The sequence below is a fragment of the Vigna angularis genome, chromosome 2, assembly GCF_016808095.1.
Source record: "Vigna angularis cultivar LongXiaoDou No.4 chromosome 2, ASM1680809v1, whole genome shotgun sequence".
In the NCBI taxonomy this organism is placed as follows: domain Eukaryota; kingdom Viridiplantae; phylum Streptophyta; class Magnoliopsida; order Fabales; family Fabaceae; genus Vigna; species Vigna angularis.
This window is the reverse complement of record NC_068971.1, coordinates 28,001,008-28,024,759: the sequence shown is the minus strand read 5'-3', so window position 1 is coordinate 28,024,759 and position 23,752 is coordinate 28,001,008. Positions and strand designations below refer to the sequence as shown.

General features: G+C 34.1%; 2 protein-coding genes across 3 annotated transcripts; one reads left to right on the top strand and one right to left on the bottom strand.

Annotated features, from left to right (window-relative positions):
- The first annotated feature begins 830 nt into the window (after positions 1 to 830).
- On the top strand, positions 831 to 7,895 carry LOC108329409 (cytochrome c1-2, heme protein, mitochondrial). 2 transcript variants are annotated; one of them, XM_017563595.2, is made up of 8 exons: positions 831 to 994; positions 1,920 to 1,983; positions 2,405 to 2,619; positions 3,408 to 3,687; positions 3,770 to 3,841; positions 7,114 to 7,230; positions 7,333 to 7,398; positions 7,492 to 7,895. In XM_017563595.2, the coding sequence occupies exons 2-8, from the start codon at positions 1,930 to 1,932 to the stop codon at positions 7,606 to 7,608; spliced, it is 921 nt and encodes a 306-aa protein (XP_017419084.1). In that variant the 5' UTR covers positions 831 to 994; positions 1,920 to 1,929; the 3' UTR covers positions 7,609 to 7,895. The 2 variants fall into 2 exon arrangements, with proteins under 2 accessions (XP_017419084.1, XP_017419085.1); XM_017563596.2 differs by having other exon boundaries at positions 858 to 1,054.
- Positions 7,896 to 11,527: 3,632 nt separating this feature from the next.
- LOC108329714 (uncharacterized) lies at positions 11,528 to 16,349 on the bottom strand. The gene is made up of 2 exons (XM_017564060.2): positions 15,318 to 16,349; positions 11,528 to 13,219 (listed from the first exon to the last, which is right to left on the bottom strand). Exons 1-2 carry the CDS (start codon positions 16,029 to 16,031, stop codon positions 11,936 to 11,938), a joined length of 1,998 nt encoding a protein of 665 aa, XP_017419549.1. The 5' UTR covers positions 16,032 to 16,349; the 3' UTR covers positions 11,528 to 11,935.
- Positions 16,350 to 23,752: the final 7,403 nt, after the last annotated feature.

The window sequence follows — 23,752 nt, the reverse complement described above, 5'->3', positions numbered from 1 at the left end:
TAAAATATTACCTAATGATAGAAAATCAAAAACACTTTGTTGTTCCGATCTAGAAACTCATGACTACTCGAAACTAAAATTTAAATGTAAAAATGAAACCACTACCTATCTTAATTGATCTTCCCCTAAATTCAAACGGTTAAAATCTACTTCTCAACACCTCCATATCCTTTGTAAATTTTCAAGAAAAAAAAAACTTTTGGTTTGTATAACAAGTATTGTTTAGTAAAATAAGAAAAGAAAATAGTCTTAGTATAAAAAAATTTAATTTCATTAATTTTGTTGAATTTCATTATTAGTAGTTAGAGGTAATTAAAGATATGTTTAGTTCTTAATAATTATCATACGTGTTTATTAAAAGGAAACCATTGTTAATATGCAATTAACCTTAAATAAAACCTTTTAACCTTCTTTGTAAATGTAAAATTCTTAATGATTCCTTCAAAGTTAGTTACATGTTAACGTTACTTTTTTCTTTAATAAACATAATTAACCGTTATTAAAAATCAAACACACGCTCAATTGTGTTAATTATTAATAGAGTTCAAACAAAACTAATAAAATTAAAGTTATATTAATGTTGTAATTTTTTCTTTTACTGAAAAAGACATATGTAAATACTTGTATGGAACCCACTATTTATCCAAGCAAAAACTCATAGTTAGTGTGTCTACAAAACCTCCATTTCATTTAATAAAATAAGGGTAAAGTGAACATTTTCTTAAATATATGGGGTGAAGAAAGAATTCTGATGTGCAAAAACCAATTTCCCTTAAAACTGATGGATGTGGGCCGTAAAATGAAAGCCCAAAATGTAGAGCAACTGCGTTCAGGAGAGCGGAACGTGTGGTGGAAACACGATTGTTGCCGCTGCTTCTTGGTTTTTTTGTGAATTTTGTTGTGTTGGCTTCAACTGAATCTGCGGCAGAACAGAACAGAGCACCCTCACCTCACTTCCCTTTGACCATTCAACCTTTTCCTTTGCTTCGATTTCGTAAGTCCCGTCTTTTACATTTTCCCGCATCTATTGTTCCAAACTCTTCTTCGATTCCAGGTTTCTTTTTCCTTCTCCGTTTAATCCCTCGCAATTGCGTTTTATCTTATCGGCTTTCCGTCTTATCTTTGTTTGTGAATATGTAAGATATTCCAAGTTTGGCGTGTGTTATTATAAAATTCGATTTAAAGCAAACGATAATTTTTCATTTGGGTTATCAGGAAATTGTGAGAGGCACTTATTGGTGATAACATGATCTTGATTCGGAAAATATGCTGTTTTGAATTATATAGTAGAGGTTATCCAGTTTTGTGTCATCGATTGGATTATTGTCTGTACTTTAGCTGTGGTGTATGTAGTTGATGTGCTTGTGGAGCTACATGATTCCCATTGTGTTGCGTGATGGATATTGTTGTTGCTGTTGTATTATCATTATTTTTGTTGTTGATATTGTTCGGATACAGGATTAGTTTTAGATCTATGATTGCTTGCATTCGTAGTGATTAAGAAGGTACCATTAAAGCCATGGCTCTTCGGCATTTAACATCTCATCCCATTTTCCTTTGTCAAGGGTTCTCTTTGTTGATATATATATATTTTATAATGAACATATAGATTGAATTTGAATTTTTTTCAGCTACCAATTTACATTTTTTTAAAAGCTTTACACTTTCTTATGAAGTGTTTAAAGCTTTTTGGAATGGTAGGTCATTATATCTTAATCTTGCAAACATTTATAATTATGTTAGCGTTTCCTCTGGTACTGCACATCACTCTTCTTCATGATTGTTCTGTTGCATATCTAATTTGGTGAACTCTGTAAACTTCACTTGTATGCTTATTTCTGTAACTTTATGTCCATTACTTAGTTTGATGATGTTACTTATTTATTATCTATTTGCATATTTTGTGGAATCAACAACAGCGTGACCGAGATGACGGGGGGTGTTTTTCAGCTACTGAGGAGGAAACTCCATCCTCAATTTACTGTAAGCCACTGACCCTCCCATCATGTTGATTGGATGCTAGTGCAATTAATTTTTGGGTTCCTATATATAGTGGGGATCTTTAGAATACAATTAGGATGAGGAGGGGGAGGAGTTCCCTAAATATGAAAGGCTAATCTCAGACATTTTCTTCACAGTTTTCTTGAAATATCTATATGGATTAGTCCATGTGCTAGGTGTTTTCTTTACCTTGTCAATTATGTGTTTGGATTAGCTTATTTTGAGATTGATTTCTTTGCCATCTTTTTGAAAAAGTTTCTAGAGAAAGTGACTATTTTCCCAAACAATCAGTAGCAAAAAAATGCTAGAGGGTGCATAAGTTAGATTTTATGAGTGGTTTTTTTTGCTTCGCATGGAACAACTTCTGCTGCTATTACTAATAATTGCTGTATACTTACTGCAGAACTCTTCCGTGTTGTCACCCATTATAGCAAAGAAAGATGGTGCTGGCTCTACTGGCAGTAGGTCCTTGAAAGTACTTGCATTAATTGGAGCTGGTGTGTCAGGCTTTTTCAGTTTTTCTACAGTGGCAGTAGCTGATGAAGCTGAGCATGGCCTGGCATGTCCTAGCTATCCATGGCCTCACAAGGGAATTCTTAGTTCATATGACCATGCTTCGTAAGTTTGGCTTCAATTTTCCCTATATTTTGTTATCTTTTGTGCAGCAATAATGTTTACCGAAGATACTCAATCTTATCCCTCATGAGTAACATGTAATGAAGTTTAATATTTTCCCCTCTCTAACTGATATTTATATTTCATTTTCATCCAATCCTTAGATCAGCAGTTCATCTGTCTTTTCTCTTGTTATTTCATTTTGTTTGATGTGATATGACAGGGTTTGAATCTTGTATGTGGCTCTGCTTTTCATTGGTCCTCCGTTTTATCTTTATCCCATCCTTAGCTCAGCAGTTCATCTTTCTTTTCCCTTGTTATTTCATTTCTTTCTTATGTGATATAACATGGTTTGAATCTTGATATGGGCTCTGCAGTACATTGGTCCTCCATTCATATTCAACATCAATTAAGTTTTTCAATTAACATAATGATATCACATTCATTCAAATGCCCATGATCTTTGAGGAATATATTACTGTCTGCTATATGATGTGTGTTATCATCATATTTTTTGCATTACGTAGTAAGGACCAATGTGATGACACTTGTATATGTGAAGTACCAACATGGTGGTTTGTTCTATTTATTATACATTGATTTAATTTTGCCAAAGATTTAATTTCCTGATTTAAGTATATTAGTTGTGACAGGGTTCATTCTGGTGTATACATTTTCAGCTGCTGTCACATATCTAATCCAGATTCACCTTAAGACTATATTAACATCCATAATTTAATATAGTTAATGGCTTAAATTCTTAATGTTTTCAATTAATTTTACATGGGCAGGATCCGTCGTGGTCATCAAGTTTATACAGAAGTCTGTGCTTCCTGCCATTCTATGTCTTTGATATCATACCGTGATTTGGTTGGTGTTGCTTATACAGAAGAAGAGGTAAAGGCTATGGCAGCTGAGATTGAAGTGGTTGATGGCCCAAATGATGAGGGTGAGATGTTTACACGCCCTGGTAAACTTAGTGATCGTTTTCCTCAGCCATACGCTAATGAAGCAGCTGCTAGGTTTGCTAATGGAGGAGCTTATCCTCCTGATCTAAGCCTTATTACCAAAGTAATTATTTATTTAACAGTAATGTCTTTGGAATTTTCGTATGTAAGTCTACCAGAAATATATATTCTTTTTTATTTTTCAGGCCCGCCACAATGGTCAGAACTATGTTTTTTCCCTTCTAACTGGTTATCGTGACCCTCCAGCTGGTGTCTCGGTAAGTTCTTTTTTCTTAGCTTTCTTGAGTGTTCTATTATATTTAGTAAAGTATTTTTATACATTTTGCAAGTTGAATGATTGAAATGCATTGCCCGTAATAATTAGTTCTGAACCAAAATAAAATGTGTTGCAAATCTGTTATAGTGGTTTTGAAACAAATGCATGCTCAACAACTGTCAAATATATATTCTTTTTCTTTCCCTTTTATGAGAACATATTTGTATGAATGGTGTAGTGGTGGGTAGGGAAGAGTTGAAAAGCCTTTGGATCTATCTTATGATTTATTTTGTGTAGTGTTTCACGGAAAGTTTGTAGCACACCTTTTGATGTCCCTTACATATCATATATGCCATTTTCAGGTTCAATCCATTGCATAAATGGTAAAGCACAAACAAACACGCACAAACATGCACATACGTAAAACAAGAAGTTCTTATAGTAAGAGGAGAGAATGCTATCCTTTAGATTTATGGTAGATTGTCAAAGTTTGGACATAAATGCAAACGACTTGTTCACGCAATAATGTGGCCACTAAATAAAATATGATTTTTACCATCCAAATAAATCTAACAGTCAAGATGGATTTTCCTCTCCTCACCATAAATACTCCTCTCACTGCTTGTGCTCACGAGACACCATTTGTAAGCAATGGTATCAAAAAATGACCATGGTGGTGTCATGATGGAAAGAAGAATTCTTGTGTGTCCAGCATGGTGGTGGTGACTTGGGTTTAATCTGGAGGCACATCACCACTGGCTTGAGCCGTAGTGTAAATGATTCTGCCCTTGTATTGTTGCAAGGAAGAAGCCTCAGGTCAGTGTGATCCAACCCCAGACCAACGAAACCCTAATCTGGCTTTTTAAGCTGTTTTAGGTCTTATATCCAACCCAAGTTAAATAGACTTTCTCAAAAAAAAAATGGTTGGGTCAGTAACTAAGTAGTAGTTATCCACTGAGTACCGTCTAAAATAGTCCTCACTTACTTGGTGGATGTCCATTTAAACATTACCCGTTGATTATTTATACATGGGTACTCACATATTTTTAAATTTTATTCTTTTGGTAAAATTTAAATAAAATTATTTAATAGCTATTCATTTTAAATATAAATGAAAATAAAGAGTATAATTAATGAGGATCTTAATAGGATTTAGCTTGAAAAGGTAATGATTATTAAGTTTTGTTTAATTTTTTATGGATGAATAACAAGAATAAGAACCTAGGAAACTTAGCACTAAACACAAATTTAATCCAAGAGGATCATATAAATGTGACAGTTTGTTTCCAAGAGATGAAAATGATTAAGCAAACAAAACAAGATACAAAAGACATGAAGAATAACTTGTAATTGGCAGATTTTAGAACATAGGAACAAGAACAATTAGGAAAGACAATCAAAAACGAAAACAAAGAAGCAAAGTTACTTATAAAAGTGGAAGAGCGTCACTTCAAGATGTTCATCTTCATGATAAGCTCAAGGAAGAATTGCCACTTTACTAGAAGTCCAAGAGAAGATCTAAAGTAGTTGATCAGTGATACAAGGGTTCTCTCACAAGCTCAAATTTTCATGAATTCCAAAGTAACATTACAAGTGAGATGGTTGGCTATTTACAAGCGGTACGAAAATTACAATTCTAACGACACTAAAGTTGTGTCTCTAATTAAATGCAAATGAAGGATTTAGAATCTACTTATATTTGGTTGAAATTTTTTAAAGAAAAAGAAGTGAAGTTGTAAATATAAAAATAAAAAAATGATTTAAAAGAAGCTCTCCTATTGGTGGAAAATGAGAGGCATGCTTCCCTTGCTTGTTCATGCTTTCTTGAACATGCCTTCCTTGCCCTTAGTTGACTCTCCTTGGCCATGAAAGTAGAAGTCAAAATTGGCTTCAGTTGATATAGGTCTTCTATTCTTCATGTCCTCTTGTAGATGCCTCTTGGACATGAATTTGGGTTGAGAAAGCCCAATTAGATATTTACTATTTACACTACTCAGAGAAAAATAAATCTTACACTTATCAAGTCCAAGAAATAAAGAATAAGGAGAAAGAAGGACCATTTTGTTGAAAAAGAACAATTTGTATTTTCATGCTACTTGTGATTTTTCTAGAAAGGATGTGTTCTTGCTTATTTTCTTATTGTCTATTCATGAACTCATCAATAATCCAAATAAAATTATATCCTAAAACATTGGTACAAACAACAGCAGTCTTTCTGTAAAATAAATTCAAATAAGTTATTTCTTGTGATTCTTCTGGGAAGGATGTGTGTTCTTGCTTATTTTCTTGTACAATGCATTATGGAGCTACGTATGAATTTTTTTTCATCCCTGCATACAACTGGACCCAAAATTAAAAAAATCTAACGTACCTTTGCTGCAAACCACAACCTAGTCCTCCTCCTTTTAGGATCAGCTACTATAGCAGCTGCTGTCAGCCACTGGTGTGACCCCGCTTTTGACTTGTTTCACCATTGCCTGTGGCCTATTCTGTTGTCAGAGCGATATGTTCTGTCATCATCGGCAATTGCAGTGCCACCCCCTGCCCCATTCTCCTGATGCAGTCCCACCTGACCCAAACTTGCAAGGTCTTCACGTTTTTCATTTTTCTATTTCCTCTTTCCTCTTTTGTTCTTCAGCGCCACCCTCTCTTTTTATTCTTTTTTCCTTTTCTATCCAATACTAATTCTTTATAAGTCTGAAACACCTGAATGTCTACTTTCTAGCACCCCAATCGCAATCAAACTAAGAAATTTAGGACACTTTTATCGTCTTTTGTTTTCATTTTAAGTTTTGAACTTGACCTTGGTGGTGTTTTGCTTTGATTTTATTATTTAAATTTTTAGACTTATAACTGTTATTGAATGTACGGTTGTCTTTCATTATTTATGTATTTTAATTATATTTCTGCATTTTATTTATTTATGTACATGTATATATTGTATTTATTTGTCTGCAGTGTTTCTTCCATAACCTGTTATGACTTCCAATTATTTCTGTAATTGAGTTTTGAATCCGCAATCTTATTCCATATCCTGTTATGCTTCGATTTATTTCTGCAGTGGATTTTTGAATTGTGGATATTTTCCATTATCTAGCGCCCATTAAACTGCTCATGGGTCGTACATACATACCCATCTAGTGATGAGCTTTTATATACTTCCTGTAATTTATAATTCTCGTGAAATCAACATTTATAATTTTGCCCCTGTAGAATGTTCTAATATTGTATTCTTAAATTTTATTCATGGCTATATATAAAATAATAATGTAGATAAGGGAAGGACTTCATTATAATCCTTACTTTCCTGGTGGAGCAATTGCCATGCCTAAAATGCTTAATGATGGTGCTGTGGAATATGAAGATGGTACCCCTGCTACAGAAGCTCAGGTAGCAAATTTGTTTGTGTAGAATGGTCTAATAAATCTTACAAATTCATCGTTGTGGACATTAGAAAGAAAGAACTCAGCTTTTTCTAATGTTTTGTTGCAGATGGGGAAAGATGTTGTGTCATTCCTAAGTTGGGCTGCCGAACCCGAGATGGAAGAGAGGAAACTGGTTTGTTCCTTTAATATTATTATGTTTCCAACAGATCAATAGAGACCATAATAACTATATCATATGTTTCTGACTATACTTTTGTATATGCAGATGGGATTTAAATGGATATTTGTACTGTCTCTGGCACTACTTCAGGCTGCCTATTACCGTCGCTTGAGGTGGTCAGTTCTAAAGTCTCGCAAGCTGGTTCTTGATGTTGTCAACTAGCTGCCCCATGTTTGATTTTCTCTTAAGCAAAATATACTGTTGGCAATAATTTGTCAGACAGATGATTAAGGTTTTTCCTCATTTCAAATTCGTTCAGCTAAGTTAATGGTTTAGTGTAACGACAACCGGAACTGTTGTAATTTTGTTTGAGATAAAAGTGTTCCATGCACGAGATGCGTTTACCTTTTCTCATCCATCTCGGACCCGTGTATTGTTTCATTTTACGAGAGATCTTTCTATTTAACTATTGAATTTTATGGAACGAACTTCCCTGACATTGGGATTCATGCCGGTCGTAAATTAAGAACCATGGACATAGGAAGAAGATAGATTGTTTTATCGTTTGTTTGTTTGATATTCTGTTTCGTGTATGCCAGTGGTGTTTGATTAGTGCTATTTAGTAGCAGTTGCTTAGAATAAGCTTATGTTTCATAGTTGCAAGAGTTATAATTCTTTATTCTTAAAGAGGGATGGTTGCATGAAGGAATGTCACTTTTTCATATAATTGTAATATATCACTCATTGATATTTCTTTTTCGGTATTATGGCTTTTAATATTTAATTTGGTGATTGAAAATTTTAGACTTTTCGTACTTTTATTTAGATTTTATTTTCTCTTTTAAAAAGTATATCTTACATGGTTTTTAATTTTTTAAAATAGTGTTACTTTCACAGTTACCTCACCTTGATCTAGTTAGCGACCTATTTCTTCCTTCTATCTTGTGTATGTGTATAAACACGAATTATGGATTTTAAGAAAAACACTTGTTAATAGTATACTTTGCATACGAAGTTTAATCATAATATAAGTCATAATTAAAAAAATTATTTAAAAATATAGAATTCAAATTTAATTCAATCTTATACAATTGATTTGTAAAATAATTTTTTTATTCATCTATCAATTATAATTTAATTTTATGTCTAACTGATGTTTACTCATTTATTACGAATTTAAACAACATAAGCTAATATTTATTTCACATAAAGTCCATAAAAATACTAAGTATATCATTTAATTACTTTATATATATATATATATATATATATATATATATATTAGAAATTAAGTTTCCATTTTAAGAATCTTGATTAAATCCATAATTATGAAACTCTGGTTATGTATTTCAAAATATGAAAATAAGTAGATGTTATGTTTTAGTCTATATGACTTTTTTTTTATCAATTGATGCTCCTTATACTTCCTCTATTTCTGTATAATAGTACTTTAAGGTAAGCTACCTATCATACCTTCTCAATTTTCTCTTTCTAAACAATTTTTAATTGAAATATAATTAAAAAAATATTATCTTCAAATTTTAAAATTGACGTAAAAATAATGATTGCTATTTTATTCAATTAAATTAAAAGAGTAGATAATCTACTATGTAACATTATAAGAAAATCATTAAATACTAATCAAATTTAGAGACAAAATAATTAGTTATTATATTGACTAAGTTAGACACAATTTTATAAATTAAAAATAATTAATATCTAAAGTAGTCTCTATTATTAATAAAAAAATTGTAATTTATTTATGAATTAGAGTCTAGATTAGTCTTCCTACCAAAATTTTAACTACTTAAAGAAATGAGTCAAATAATATCATATAAACTATTACAAATACCAGTTAATCACAATTACATATAATATTTTTTTCTCATAATTGAATTACAAATATTAGTTAATTACAATTACATATAACTTTTTTAATATATAATTATTTGTGAGCGTTAGCTCAACTTGTATAAATAAAATTAATGTCCATTAACTAAAAAATAACAAATTTTAAGAGAGTATTTTTTTTATTATTAACAATTTTAAGTGCTGGTAAATATATTTTTCACGGTTGGTAAAATTGTCCGGAAAATATTTAACTTATGTTAATCTTATTTATTTTTAGCAATTATATTTTTTGAGTTAGTATTGATTGATATTATTATAATTTTATACATCTTATTATTGATTTAAATTAGTATCGGTTAGTTTGAAACTAATATAATATATATTTTAATATTTATTTATGTTAATATCAGTGGACGTAAATTTATGTACTATTAATTTGTGGATCTTTGACAATGAATAGAACAATATATTATTTTTAATTTAAAAGTCTATATTGAAATATGTACACAAACACTCACTCGTATTCTTCATCCACTACAGTTGTTTCAATTATTTTATTTGATTGAAAATGAAGACATTTTATAAGAAATTTACTTTTCTAAATTAGCATGGAATAAACGAAAACAAATTAAACTAAGATTAAAAATTGTTCTATGAGCTTATAGTGGACCGATCGGGTATAATGACAAACTGGATGGATAAAACCGAACGGTTAATGTACAAGAAAGTGTCGCACGGTCGTGCCGTCCTGACAACAGTTGACAAGAATTAATGTTCAGTTAATAGTACATAAGTGATTAAAGTTTACATTAATGACTATTAAAAAATAAATTAATAAATTCTTCTAAAGTCTATAAACAGGAGTTTAATTTCAAGGTAAACTCACTTTTATTCACATTGAATTACAAAAGACCTACGGATAAATATTCTGACTTGAGCACTTAGGCGACATTCTAATCCCAATTTAACCGAAACAAAAATATATTTTATTTAATTGAATCCTATTTTGAAATAAAAAAACAATTAACATCAATTTAACTCATGCTAAAAAATTTAATAAAAAGAAGTCAATTTAAATATTTTTAGTGAATTAGCGTAGATTTAGCCTACGTTCGTTAGAGTATGCTATGTGAACACTAATTAAATTAATGTCTATACTTTTAAAATTTGTTTCACATGAAATACAAATATTACACTATTAGATCATCAGCCTCAATTTCTATTTATCGGTATCAACTTTTTAATCAACACTAAATATATTTTTTTCTAGTATTTATAGATAGAAACAAAGATAACAAAATTTTACTATAGATTATTAGAAGAAAGATTTTAAGGAACAAAGATAACAAAGATAAAATTTTACTCAAGAAACCCACGTCTATATCTGCTCGAATAACATTCCTATAGTTGATTAGAAGAAAGATTTAATTAAATAAAAAACAGAAGCACATAATTTAGACAGATCAAGAAATCAATATTTTCTGAGTGTAGTAAAAATCAACACACACCAACAAGAATATTTTAAGGAATTATAAAATCAACACACACCAACAAAATGATTAAGGAAGCAAAAAGAAAGTCACAATTTGAAAGCAACCTACTATCAAATATCTATGTAGTAAAGACGTAGCTATATTTCCAAATTTTTATACCCAATGCAATGAAAACCCCCTTTACATACCTCCAATTCAGAAAAGACAAAATTTAATTAAATGTACATTGAAAAAAAATCAGTTTATTCAAACGAATTTGGAAACATGAAAGACAAGTTCCTCCATAACCTGGCTAGAGAGTTAATTTCTAGAACGGAAAAACTATACCAAATCTTACAAAACACAAGATCGGATGTATCATATTTATTTTTTATTATATTATCAAATTTATAATTTCAGATTATACATGATGAAAGTCATCTCAATCATAAAAAAATGCCAACCCCGTGAATTTTAGCATAAATTGGAAAAAGGGAATGCAGTTTATGGCTAAAAGTTACCCAAATGGAAAATTTTATTATTAGTTTCTTTGATAGTATGGGATGTTGCATCATATATATGAAATCCCCAATGATATAGATAACATTTTTAGGAGCAAATAAAAATAATATATTGTTCCAGCCTTCTGTTTTTAACAAACTTGCTTAAGGAAGAGAATGAATATTCACCTCAAGACTAGTGTTACCACATATTTAGATGTTTGCATCGTGTATTCCTGAGTTTACATATTTAACTAAATATTCATTATTACTTTTTCCCTTTTCTATGTCAGAATAAAAAGAATCACAAAGAGGAAATAAATGAAACTTATATCGTATTTAAGAAGATGCATGTAAATCATGAAGGACAGAAGCTAGACAAGTATTATGTGTAGTCTCACTCACACCGGTGAAGCATTGACGTGATTCAATAGTTATTCTCAAAAACCTTCTCCTTGTTTTTGAACATGCAAAATAATTACATTTTATGTGAAATACAAATTCCCACTGTACACACCAAACTTTGTTGATTTGATGCCATGAAGCATATTTTAACTAGGGAGTAATTCGATAACAAGTAGTACTGACGATGAATAAAACTTAATTCATCACATACTACTGTCTATAAAACCTGCAAACAATTATTGCACTAGAAGCCCTGGTATCTTTAAAAAGGACGTTTTCATCTTCTGTAATTGACATAACCAGTTCAGAAATAAGCTTATTTCATCCAATTAGGCCACTCACAAAAACATCATGGTCCTTGTAACAATGGCTTTCTTGCTCCCTGTCTACTGAGGCTTTTGAAAAACAGAAATAATGGCCCCTTAGCTTTTTGCTGACAGAAGCTCTCTTCCCTGAAATTGTTGATTTATCATTTTGGTGACTTGTGCAAGACGGTCCAGCAACATCATTGTCAAGACAAAAACCCTTTTGCTTATCTATGGATCTAGGGGATGACAATGATGATATAGAAAATGAGCTAGAGCTTGATCTTCTTGAAACCTTCACATGTACCAGTCCTGAAGCAAATCTCTTCTTAGCATTTGGACTTGACTGGTAGCTCCTTACAGATAGGTTCCTTTTGTTGTTCTGAAGTGCTGAATGCCTGAAGAACTTTTGTCTTAGTGGAGTTGGAATTTCATCTGTGGTGTCCCATTTCTTGCATGAGTCCACTGAACCCTCATCCATCGATTTCCTTATCCCCTCACCTTTCTTATCCTTCACCAGTGGCCACTGAAGGACTCGTTTCAACCCGGCAGCCACTGATGGCCTTATGCTTGTTGTTGAGGGTCTGTTCTCTGCTGCTGAGTCATATGCAGTATGGTCTGATGAAGATGAACTCATTCCTACACTTCCCTGATCCGTACTAGCATCTGATGCATTCTCAATTCCTGTGTACAAGAACATTTGAGTGTCAGAGATTCTAAAAGATGTTCCAGGACTGCCTCCAATACTATGCATTTTCATGTGTGAAGCTGCGGCTTTTCTTGAATTATAGCCTTGATTGTGGAACATTCCCCCAGCTGCAACCAACTTCCTGATCAGTATATTTGATGCTGCTGTGTTTGGACTTTGCTTAAGGTAATCAAGTGGGGTCATGCCATTACAATCACTCAAATTCACATTGACTGATGGAGCAGTCATCAGGAGCTTAACAAGATCGATGTGGATTTTACCCATTGTGCCAATGTGGAGTGCAGTTCTTCCATCAGTGTTCTTTACATTGATGACTTCCTCTATGTGAAATTTTTTGCAACATACTAACTGCCTTAAAAGTTCAACCTGTCTGTCCAACCTTCTGAATGAGGTAGACTGAAAACCAGACACAGCTTTATGGAGGAAAGTGTCTCCCCCATTGTTTCTCTTAGAAACCAATGCAGGACATGCGGAAACTAGAGCCTCAACTGTAGCTAATTGGCCCCTGTAAGCAGCCACATTCAAAGCAGAGTTTCCCTGATGGTCTGTGGAGTTTATTATGTCAAAGGATGATGTGAGATACTTAACCACCTGCATAAGTTCCATGAAGAGTTTGATACAATGTAAAACCACCACAACAAATGACACGATAAAAATGTAATGGTACAATTAAGTGGAGTGGACATTATCTTCCTCCAAGTACACCTCCATATGCTAATGGTCTAGATATGATCTTTGTTCTACTTTGACTTAATTCAATAAGTAATCTGAGTATTCTACTCCAAGTTTCTGTAATAGCATCCACCCAAAGCATCTTACAGTCAATCAACAACCAAAGAAACATCCTATACTTTTTTACAGTCAGTCCTCACTTTGAACCCTCATATATTAATTAATCGGGTTATTTTAAACCATGTCTTCACTAAAAATTCAATGATCCTTGACATCAATAAAAAAGGGGAAGAAAAGTATTAACAAATGACAAAGTCATTGAAGTGACTACTGACAAATGATAGGGAATAAAACAATCACTGTATATGTTAGGGTAAACTTAAATGTGATAGATTTAATTGGGTTATTTATTTTGTTTAAGAGGTTTGTCAGTTTTAGAGTGCAAGGGTCATTAGTTTAATGTTGTAGTTATTGGACAATAATATAGAATAAATGGTGGCTTAATGGTAGAGTTTATGGTTTTGTAGGTGAAAAGCCAACATATAATATATGAGTCTATAAATTGTAAGTGTCTAATTCACAAAGTGTGGAAAACACCATAAGCATATTCAAAAATATCTAAGTGAGTGCCATTTTCTAATAAGCTGGCATCAGAGCATAGGGAGCCTGAGTGTCCAAGTGAGAAAAAGATTGTAAGAGAGAGATGGCGAGCTTAGCAAACAGTGTGTGCCTCACACAGTTGACAAAGAAAGTCAACTTTGACAATTAGCAAACAGTGTGTGCAAGACGTTTGGGATGTTGTAGCAAATAGCTACGAAGAGCCCGCAGAAGATGTGTAGCCCACACTGTGGCTCAACTTGCCGCATTAAGAAAATTAAGAAAATCACGGGTGAAGGATCAATCAGCCTTGTACATACTATATCGAGCTATTGATGAGTGTGGCTTTGAGAAGATAGTGAATGCTAAATCTTCAAGAGAAGTGTGGCAAATTTTTGAGAAAGTTTACAAAGACAATAACCGTGTAAAACAAGTTACACTTCAAACTCTCAGAGGCGAGTTTGAGAGTCTGAGAATGGAGGTAGAGAACAAGGCGAGTTTGAGAGTCTGAGAATGGAGAGTAGAGAACAAGTGGATGAATATATATCTCGAGTGGAGACGGTAGTGAATCAACTCGGAAGAAATGGAGAGGAGTTGTCTGCCAGTCGTATTGTGGAGAAGATCCTAAGGTCACTTACTAAGGAATTCGAGAATATTGTGTGTGATCGAGGAGTCCAAAGACTTGACCATGCTCTCGGTTGAAGAGATTGTTAGGTCTTTGGAGGCACATGAGCAGCGGAGGAGAATGATGTTTGAGCCACTTTAGGCAAAACTTGATCTGAAGGGAGGTGCTCGGAACACTCGAGGTCAAGGTGGTCCTGGAGGAAGAGTCCGTGAATGAGGAGGTCGTGGCCAAAATGATGATGGAAGTGATTATGAAGATGACAAGGAGCACACCGATCAGCAGAACTGACGTGGTCATTGACAAAGTGGTAAACTTAAATGTGATAGATTTAATTGGGTTGTTTATTTTTGTTTAAGAGTTTTGTCAGTTTTAGAGTGTAAGAGTCATTAGTTTAATGTTGTATTTATTAGACAATAATAAAGAATAAATGGTGGCTTAATGGTAGAGTTTATGGCTTTGTAGGTGAAAAGCCAATATATGAGTCTATAAATTGTAAGTGTCTAATTGACAAAGTGTGGAAAACACCAGAAACATATTTTTAAGTGAGTGCCATTTTCTAAAAGTATATACAATATTAGGGACTAAAACAAGGGTTTTCTCTATCCTTCCCTATTTGGCAAACAAAACTATACTGTGATTCTTAAAGTGCCTCTTACTAGTACTACTCCTGAAGAGGCCCATGAGAAGGAAGTCAAAGAAAACAGCACACAACAAGTAGCACCGTTTTGATGCATAGAAATGGAGCATTATTTAAAAATCTCAACTTTAAAGAGAACAAAATCAGCAAAATCTCACCTCAACCTGCCCTCTGCCTGCAGCAGAATGCAATATAGTAGAGCCCTGAGCATCTCTATAACCCAACACATCAGAGCAATTAGCAAGAAACTCCTCCAAAATCTCCAGACTACCCCCTCTAGCAGCGGCATGGACAGCCCTATTGCTCATCTCCCACTTGTAAACAGGAGGAATATCCCCAACATGCTCCTCCAAAACCCCACCTTTGCCTGTGACAAACCTTGGAGAAACTGCAAAATCAAAAATCTGCCTAAAAACCTCACAATTCTTGCCCCTGGAAGCAGCATAAAAGATATCAGTGACATTATACTCCCCCTCTCCGAACACCAACAAAGGGTTCCTCTCAAGAAGTTGTTGCACAAAACTCAAGTCCCCAGCAGATGCAGCGGTGTACATTAACCACCCTCCATACCCAGCACGGATGAGAGAGTTCTTGTTCTTCCCTCTCTTTGACTCGCACTCAAGAAGCAACTTATGTGCAACCTGTGAACGGCATTTTGCAACATCACTGAACTGTTCTTCATCGTCCCACACAACTTCAAGGCGGCGAATTCTGCGCAATGAAGTGAGCTTGAAGAGGTGGTTGTTGTCGATTTTAAGAAGCTCACGAACCAAGTCATAATGTCCATTTGCGGCAGCACAATCTATTGGGGATGCATACCACCACTGATCCCCAGTGCTCTCCCACCTCAGTGGGAAATATGTAGTTGCCATTGTGGAAATTTCAAGCACTGCTCACAATTAACAACCTGAACAAAAAGTATCTGGGAAGAACAAATGCAATCAGCTGAATCTCACAGTGAAAGCGAATACAATGATACTAATTTACATGAGATTTTCTCAAAAGAAGAAGCTGGATCTGTGGGAGGGTGATGGAGCAACAGAATAAAGCTTACAGGGAAATATGATAATCGACAACCAAGTATGGAAGAATGTAAAAGGGGAGCAAAAGATCACACGCCACAAATTTAGAGAATGACTGAAGAAGACGGGAGAATTGACTACTAAAGTAACCACTTAACTTTCTGAATATTCCCTTTAGAACATGGATTAATTAAATATGATGAACATCGTGTTGGTGAGAAAGTGTACTTAATCTAAGTTCCACGTCACCAAAATTTTATTTTTATATTTATAATGTTTTCTTAATAAGAAATATTAATTTTTTTTTGTGTTCTTTTTGTACATAAGAGAAAAATGAAAAAAGAACTTCTACGGTGTTTTTTGTCCGGAGTGATGTAGTGTTTTTTGGAAGAAAGGAGATGAATTTATTATATACATGCTTTTGTTTATATTTGCATATTGGACTTTATTTAAATTTTTGTTTATTTCTTATATTATCATTTGTAATTGCCTATAGCCCAGTTTAAACAAATAAAAAATCTCACGCCATTAACAATAATCATAATCATATTTTGAGTTATTGAAGCATAGAATAATTTTTGTTTCCCCAAACTCTCGGATGAGACGTTAGTGACCTACCCAGTTCAGCATGACGGGCTCACTCACGTGGGTTCATTCCTACCGGTAATGCATGTGAAATAAGAGCTCACTCACCAAACTTTGCTTAGTTCATAATCAATGCTTGCTAAGCAAAGGAAAGCAAAGGGTAGAGGTAAAGATTTTGGTGAGGGGTTATATATGGTTAGGTGCTTAGCTTGAAAATAGCACCAACCAACCAGTGATGGGTCTTGGAAGTTGGAATCACACATGTGAGATGCAGCTTTAACTTTCATAATTTGAAGGTACTGTTACATTAGAAAAGGTACATGCAGTTGTGTCTGCTTTTAATGACAGTGATGCATCTCATGGATGGATTCCCCTGTTTCCTTTTCTGCCTTTTTCATGGCCAAAAAGGATAATGACCTCCACCATTCTAACCAAATATCTCTCTATCAATCTACCACAAAAACTGTGTATAGGTTTTCTACCAGGATGTAGGTGAGATATAGGTTTTCTAAACAGTTTTTTTATTAATAATTTTATTTCAATATATAGTAATATTTTTATTATGTTTAGGTTTTCAAATTGAATGCACACGTTAACTAAGACACTTAAATGCAAAACTATTAGACTATTCATTAGCACTCACTTGTGGAAGTAATTCACTGTTAGAGCCGACAAAAACTCGTAATACAAACAACGAAAATAAGTATTGTAAGATCCGAAAAAATGAGTATTAGAAATAAATTAATTTTTGAGATTTTGGTAATAATTAATATTCTTGTATGTACATATTTATTTAGATTATATTTATATTTCTGTTCATGGATAAAAGGATTTTTTATATTTTATTAATTAGGTGTAGAAATTAAAATAAGATATAGAGATATTATTATTGAAGAAAAGGATATTATTAGATATTATGGCTAGATAATAATAATATATATTATTGATAGACTTATCATAATTAATGAGAATAAAAATATTAAGATATAGGGAGAGTGCGAGCATTTGTGTTTTAGAAACCTTAAAAACTTTAAATTAAAGAGAGAAGCAAAGGAGATAGATGTTTGAAGAGAAGAGAAATATCAACAGAAACTCTTAGGGTAAAGGGAAGATTCGTTTTGTGGTTGTAGATAAATCCCTAGTATTAGGTAAGGTATGGATAATCTTACCTTTGTTTGTTTATTATTGTATGTTATATGTTGGTTATTTTGGATTGATAATCCTTGATGATACATGTTTATATGATTATGATTATGTGTTGCTATTGTTGGGCAAGGGTTTGTGTGTGCATGGGCATAAGGTTTATGTAATATTTGTGTTGGATTTTCCCTATGAATGTATGTATGGTTTGTTGGGTTATTCCAACAGAGGGGTTGATGCTAAGGAAGAACAAAATTATGATGCTTAGGAGTTTCCATGCAAATATATGTTGTAGTGTGGAGAATAGGTCAAATAATGTGGGCCATTATGCCTCACTTTCTTTTAGTGGAGATAAGTTAGATTAGTAGGACACATTAAAGTCATTTGAAGAGAGGAAAAAGCTAAGTAAGAGAGTAAGGAAGAGAAGAAGTCATTCTCGCATAACATAAAACCTACACTGGTTTTTTCGTCGTTGCGAAGTCGTTCACCGTTGGATCGAGCTGATTTTTGGACATTGGGTTCCAAATGTATGGTTCTCAATTATGACTGTTCTCAATATTTGTTTGATGGTAGACAACAATATCATGATTTAAAATATTTTTTTAACTAATCCAAAGGACTCATACAAAGGTGTTGGGTACCTAAAATAATTGTTCTTTTTTTTATTTTGCAGATAAGTTCAAAATTCAAGAAGTCCATGTGGTACCTTAATAGTGGTTGCTCAAGGCACATGATAAGAGATAGAAAGAAATTCTCAAACTTCTTGAAGAAGGAACAAGGCTATGTCACATATCGTGACAACAACAAGAGAAAGATCCTTGGAATAGGAGACTGATAAGCCGTCGTTGAAGCTATCAAATTAATACTACTTTTCAAGACAACTTCAGTATTGCCAAGTAGTATTCAAGAAAGTAGACAGGGTTGAAGTAACCCTGAGTCGTCTCCCAACGAACACGGAATTGCTTTTGAATATCTGTGATTCTTACGAATGCTATGCAATGCTTATGAATAAAAGTAATGGTTGAAGAGTGTTTAAAGAATAAATAAGAAACTTAAAAACAGTTACGATGAAATAGGCTAATTCCACTGCTTTTCCAAGATAGATTCATCATCGGTTATTCACGGATAATCGTTCAATTGATTATTGTTTAAGTTTCAAATTAATTAAAGTACATTCTTAATTAATTTGAGGGCGATCATGCATTTAACCAAAGTAAATTCTCAATCAAATGCAAAACCTTTCTAGATTATTCACAATAAATTCAACCAAAGTACATTCTCAATCAAATTCTATTGTGTTTAATCATGTCTATTCTTAAATCTCCTAACCAAGTTAAAAGTTAATCAATCAAAGTAAATTCTCAATTGATTATAGTTGAAATTATTACTACCAACCAAAGTACATTCTCAATTGATAGTGAAAACCATTTAATCATATGAAAGTTCCTAAATTAAATCAAAGTAAATTCTCAATTAAACTTAGAAACCCTAGAACTCATATAATCAATATGCATGTAGATTCAAACACATTATGATGCAACAATCTTTACTTTTAACAAGATAGAGAGATGAAAGACATAGAGAAAGAACAACTTAAATTAATAATCAAAATAAACAATTGCATTAACTAAACGTAACCTCAGAATCCATCATGGAATTACAGCAGAATAGCCCTAGATGCTTAGCTCTCCATGAATGGAGTTGAATACAAGATGAAAGAAAAGTGAGAGGAGTATGAGAGAATGAATTTTTTTAAGTGAAGTCCATGGGTCTCTTTATATAGGCTTGATTGGGCTTGGACTTTGAATAGTTTGTTGATAAGATATTTTCTGTTGATATATTATATCTTCCAAATAACTAAAAGATTTGAATAATTATAACATTATTTGGAAGATATTTTCTGTTGATATTCTTTAATTAAATTAATTTAACAACTGAATTTTATCTTTTAACTTTTCTAACTTTCTAAAATTGTCCAAATGCCCTGAAACTTCCCTTATCTGCACTTTAACCCCTTCTGAATTTCTGAAATTGCAAGAAAGCCCCTCAGTTGACCAGACTTTGACCAGAGAAGGCTTATTGACCAACTTTGACCAGAGGAGGACGCACCCAATGGGAGCTCGACACGTGTCAGGCTCCTTCCTTCCCAAAATTAGGGTTCAGAATTGGGGAAAGGGCTTCCCCCTTTTGCCGTCTGCGTGCCGTGAGGAAAAGAGGAGAGGCTCGAGATTGTGGAGCTTCCACGGTGGTTGTAGTGGCGATTTCTTGTTCTGGGTTTTGCTGTGTGCAGGTTCCCATGGTGTTACGGTGATGGTGGATGGAGGTTGGCGTTGATGGAGACGCGTTTGGGAGAAGATGAAGATGGTTTGCGCTTGAGAAGAGTGGTGTCGCGGCGGCTGGCGTGGAGGAGATGCTCGCGGTCTGGGGAAGGCGGTGCGACATGGTGGTTGCCTCTCGCGAGGAAGAAGAAAGGTTGCGCGATGAAGGAGAAGGTGCTCTCGTTGATGGCGTCCATGGCGGAATTGTGATTTGCGATTGGGTTCCGAGAATGGAGAAGATGAACGGAGGTCGCGGCGTGGTGGCGACGGCGGCACGGCAGTGGCTGTCCGGTGACGGAGCGGCGCGGCGGACGTTAACGGTGGTCGTGGAGGTTGCGGCAGCGGCGGACGTTGACGGCGGAACGGCAGTGGCGGCTAGGGTTTGGATTAGGGTTTCTCTTTGGAGAAGATGATGCACATGTGTTAGGGCTGAGGTGGCGAGATGTGGTTGGCTAGATCTGTGTGGGGAGGATTTGGACACGTGGCATGATCTGGTGGAGTCTAGCTTAGGAGGGGTGTGAATAGGAAACTTAGGGAGGTGTAGTAGAAATGGCTTAGTGTTTGGGCTTGGTCTTTGGCCTGTTTCAGAAATAGGAGTGTATTTAGGGATTTTAGGGGGTGCAAGGGTAAAGTCTGCCTGTTTGGCCCATCTGTACATTATTTTCCAAATAAAACCTGATTTTGGGCCTTGAATTGCCAATTGAACCAATAGACTTTATAATCTCAGCTGCACAAATAAACATTAGAACATCCAAGAATAATTTATGCGCTAAAACTTACTTTTTACGTCTCTTTATTTCCCAAACCCAATAATTCCAATCATCACAAATTCACTTAAAATAAATCATTTAAACATAATTATCCCATCAAAATTTTAATTTTCAAACATAAATGTGGGCATAAATATGCACTCATCACACCCCCACACTTATCCTTTTGCACTCCTGGGCAAAATTGATTAATTCCAAGACTTTGTTCTGAGTCATTTTATTCCATATTTGCACTTGGATCAAAAGAATGAGCATCACCAGACATAGATCAATCATTTAGGCATTACTTTGTCATGGACATGCAAATTGAATCACTTTATTCTTCACACATGAGTTAACCTTTTTGAATTCCCAAGAAAATCAAATATGAAAGACAACACTCAAATCAACATGTATCTATTTCTCCTCAACTCTCTCAAGTGTTTTTGGCTTGTGTTTACACTCAAAATACCCATGTAAGTAGACACCCTTGATATTTAGCAAGACTCTAACATTCATATACTTCAGAAAAGATGCAATTATTGATCATGAGGGCTTTTTAAAGGTTGTATTGAGGCCAAGGCAAAGGTAGGAAATTTTTCTGAGTAATGATATTTGATTTCAAAAACAAATCTATTTCTTGCTCTTTTAAGGAAGATTTACTTTTCTTTCTTTTTTTTTTTTTTTTTTAAACTTCAATTTTTCATCTTCCTTTTTACCTTTTTTATTGTTTTGTGGGTGAGATACTCACCCACACACTTATTCATCACTTTACTTCTAACAGAATCCATTACTCCTTCTTCTTTCCTAAGGTAAGGAACATATGATTTTTCTTCTTTTTGTTTCATTTGACAAAGACTATGAACAAGAAAAAAAAATAGGCTTAAGGCTCAAAGAGGGTTCCAATGGATTAATGTTAGGACAAGTTTATTTGGCCAAGTAGCTAAAACAAGCAATGCCTCAATCATATCAAATCATGCATATTCACCTCAGTTGCACAACACAGAATCAAGATAACTATTAGAGTATCAACAAAACATGGGCAAATCACACAAAAATAGGTATGGCACATGGTGGTCCATCCTTAACATTAAGTTCAAAACTCACATGGTTCAAATTTCTTTCACAAAAGATTTAATTAGGAAAATTCTCAAGTCAACTCAATCAGCAAATCATAAAAGCAATCCACTCATATCATCATGACTCATTTTTTTTCTCTTGAATTCATGATCATTCCAGTTACTGATTCAAACTCTCAAATCCAATGCAAATATTTATTAAAAACAAACAAAATAGACAAACAAAATAGGAAACAAAATTAATTGTTTCCCCACACCCCCACACTTAAACTATGCATTGTCCTCAATGTATGCCTTATATAAAATGCAAAGAAAAAGTATGAGGGAACTTACCTCCTTCATGGTGGAAGGAATGCTAGTAGGACTTCATTGGAAAAGTCATCATGGATAGGAATGTTATCTTTTCCCTTTTCAATCCTACTAAGATGGTCAACTACTACATTATGTGACCCACCTCTGTCTTGAATAGGAGTCAACTTGTCCTTCTCGTTCTTGACCATTGCGATTCCATATTTCTTGGGAACCACATGTATAGGGCCCACCCAAGTGCTGTCAGAATTTGAATATATAAGATCTTTTTGTAGCAACTTGGTGTCCTCCTTCTTTACAACCCCCATCAGTTGAGGATTTAGTCTTCCTTGAGGTTGTCTCACTGGTTTAGCATCATTCTCCAAAACGGGTGGCTGTACCACAGATGGCAACATCTTACTGCCTAAGGTATTCTCAGCCACCTCAACATCACACTCGGACGCCACAGAAGTATCATTTATTAATACTGCGTCCTCAATGTCACCTGCTTTACAGTTTCCTTTTTCGTCCAAAATTAGGGACGACATATTTGGAAAAGAAAAATTGTTTACAACATCACTTGATAAGTCAATACAAAACAAAGAATGATCTTTAATCGGGTGCTTCCCAGCTTCCAACACGTTGAACCGCACCTTCTCGTCTCCTATCTCCATTGTCAATGATCCTGCATGCACATCTATCTTGGTTCGTGCTGTCATCATGAAGGGTCTTCCCAAGATAATAGTTGTTGGACTGATTCCTTCATCATCCTTCATGTCCAAGATATAAAAATCTGCAGGAAAAATTAATTTGTCTACTTGGACAAGGACGTCCTCAAGCACACCTGCAGGGTTAACTGTGCTACGGTTGGCCAGTTGAATGACCACACCAGTAGTCTTAAGAGGTCCCAGAGATAGAGAAGTAAACACTGATAAAGGCATTACATTTATGGAAGCCCCTAAATCTAGCATGGCATTGTCAAACTTTGAATTTCCAATAACACATGGAACAGAAAACATACCTGGATCCTTGCATTTTCGCGGTATTTCAATATGCTTCTTAATCAAACTTGACACATTTCTTCCCAAATTCACAACCTCATTATCCCTAAAACGCCTTCTATTTGTGCAAATTTCTTTCAAAAACTTGGCATATTTAGGGATTTGCTTAACAGCATCTAGCAAGGGAATGTTGATCTCCACCTTTTTGAAAGTATTTAAGATCTCTTGGTCTAATTCCTCCAATTTTTTGTTTTTCGGTTTCAACCGATTTGGATATGGTGGAGGTGGAGAATAAGATGAAGAAGAATTTTTAGAAGAAGAGTTAGAGGATACTAACCTGGATTTATCAGTGGTAGTCTCAGGTGATGGTTCACTTGGTCCTCCATTGTCATCAATTTGCACTCCTTCTTT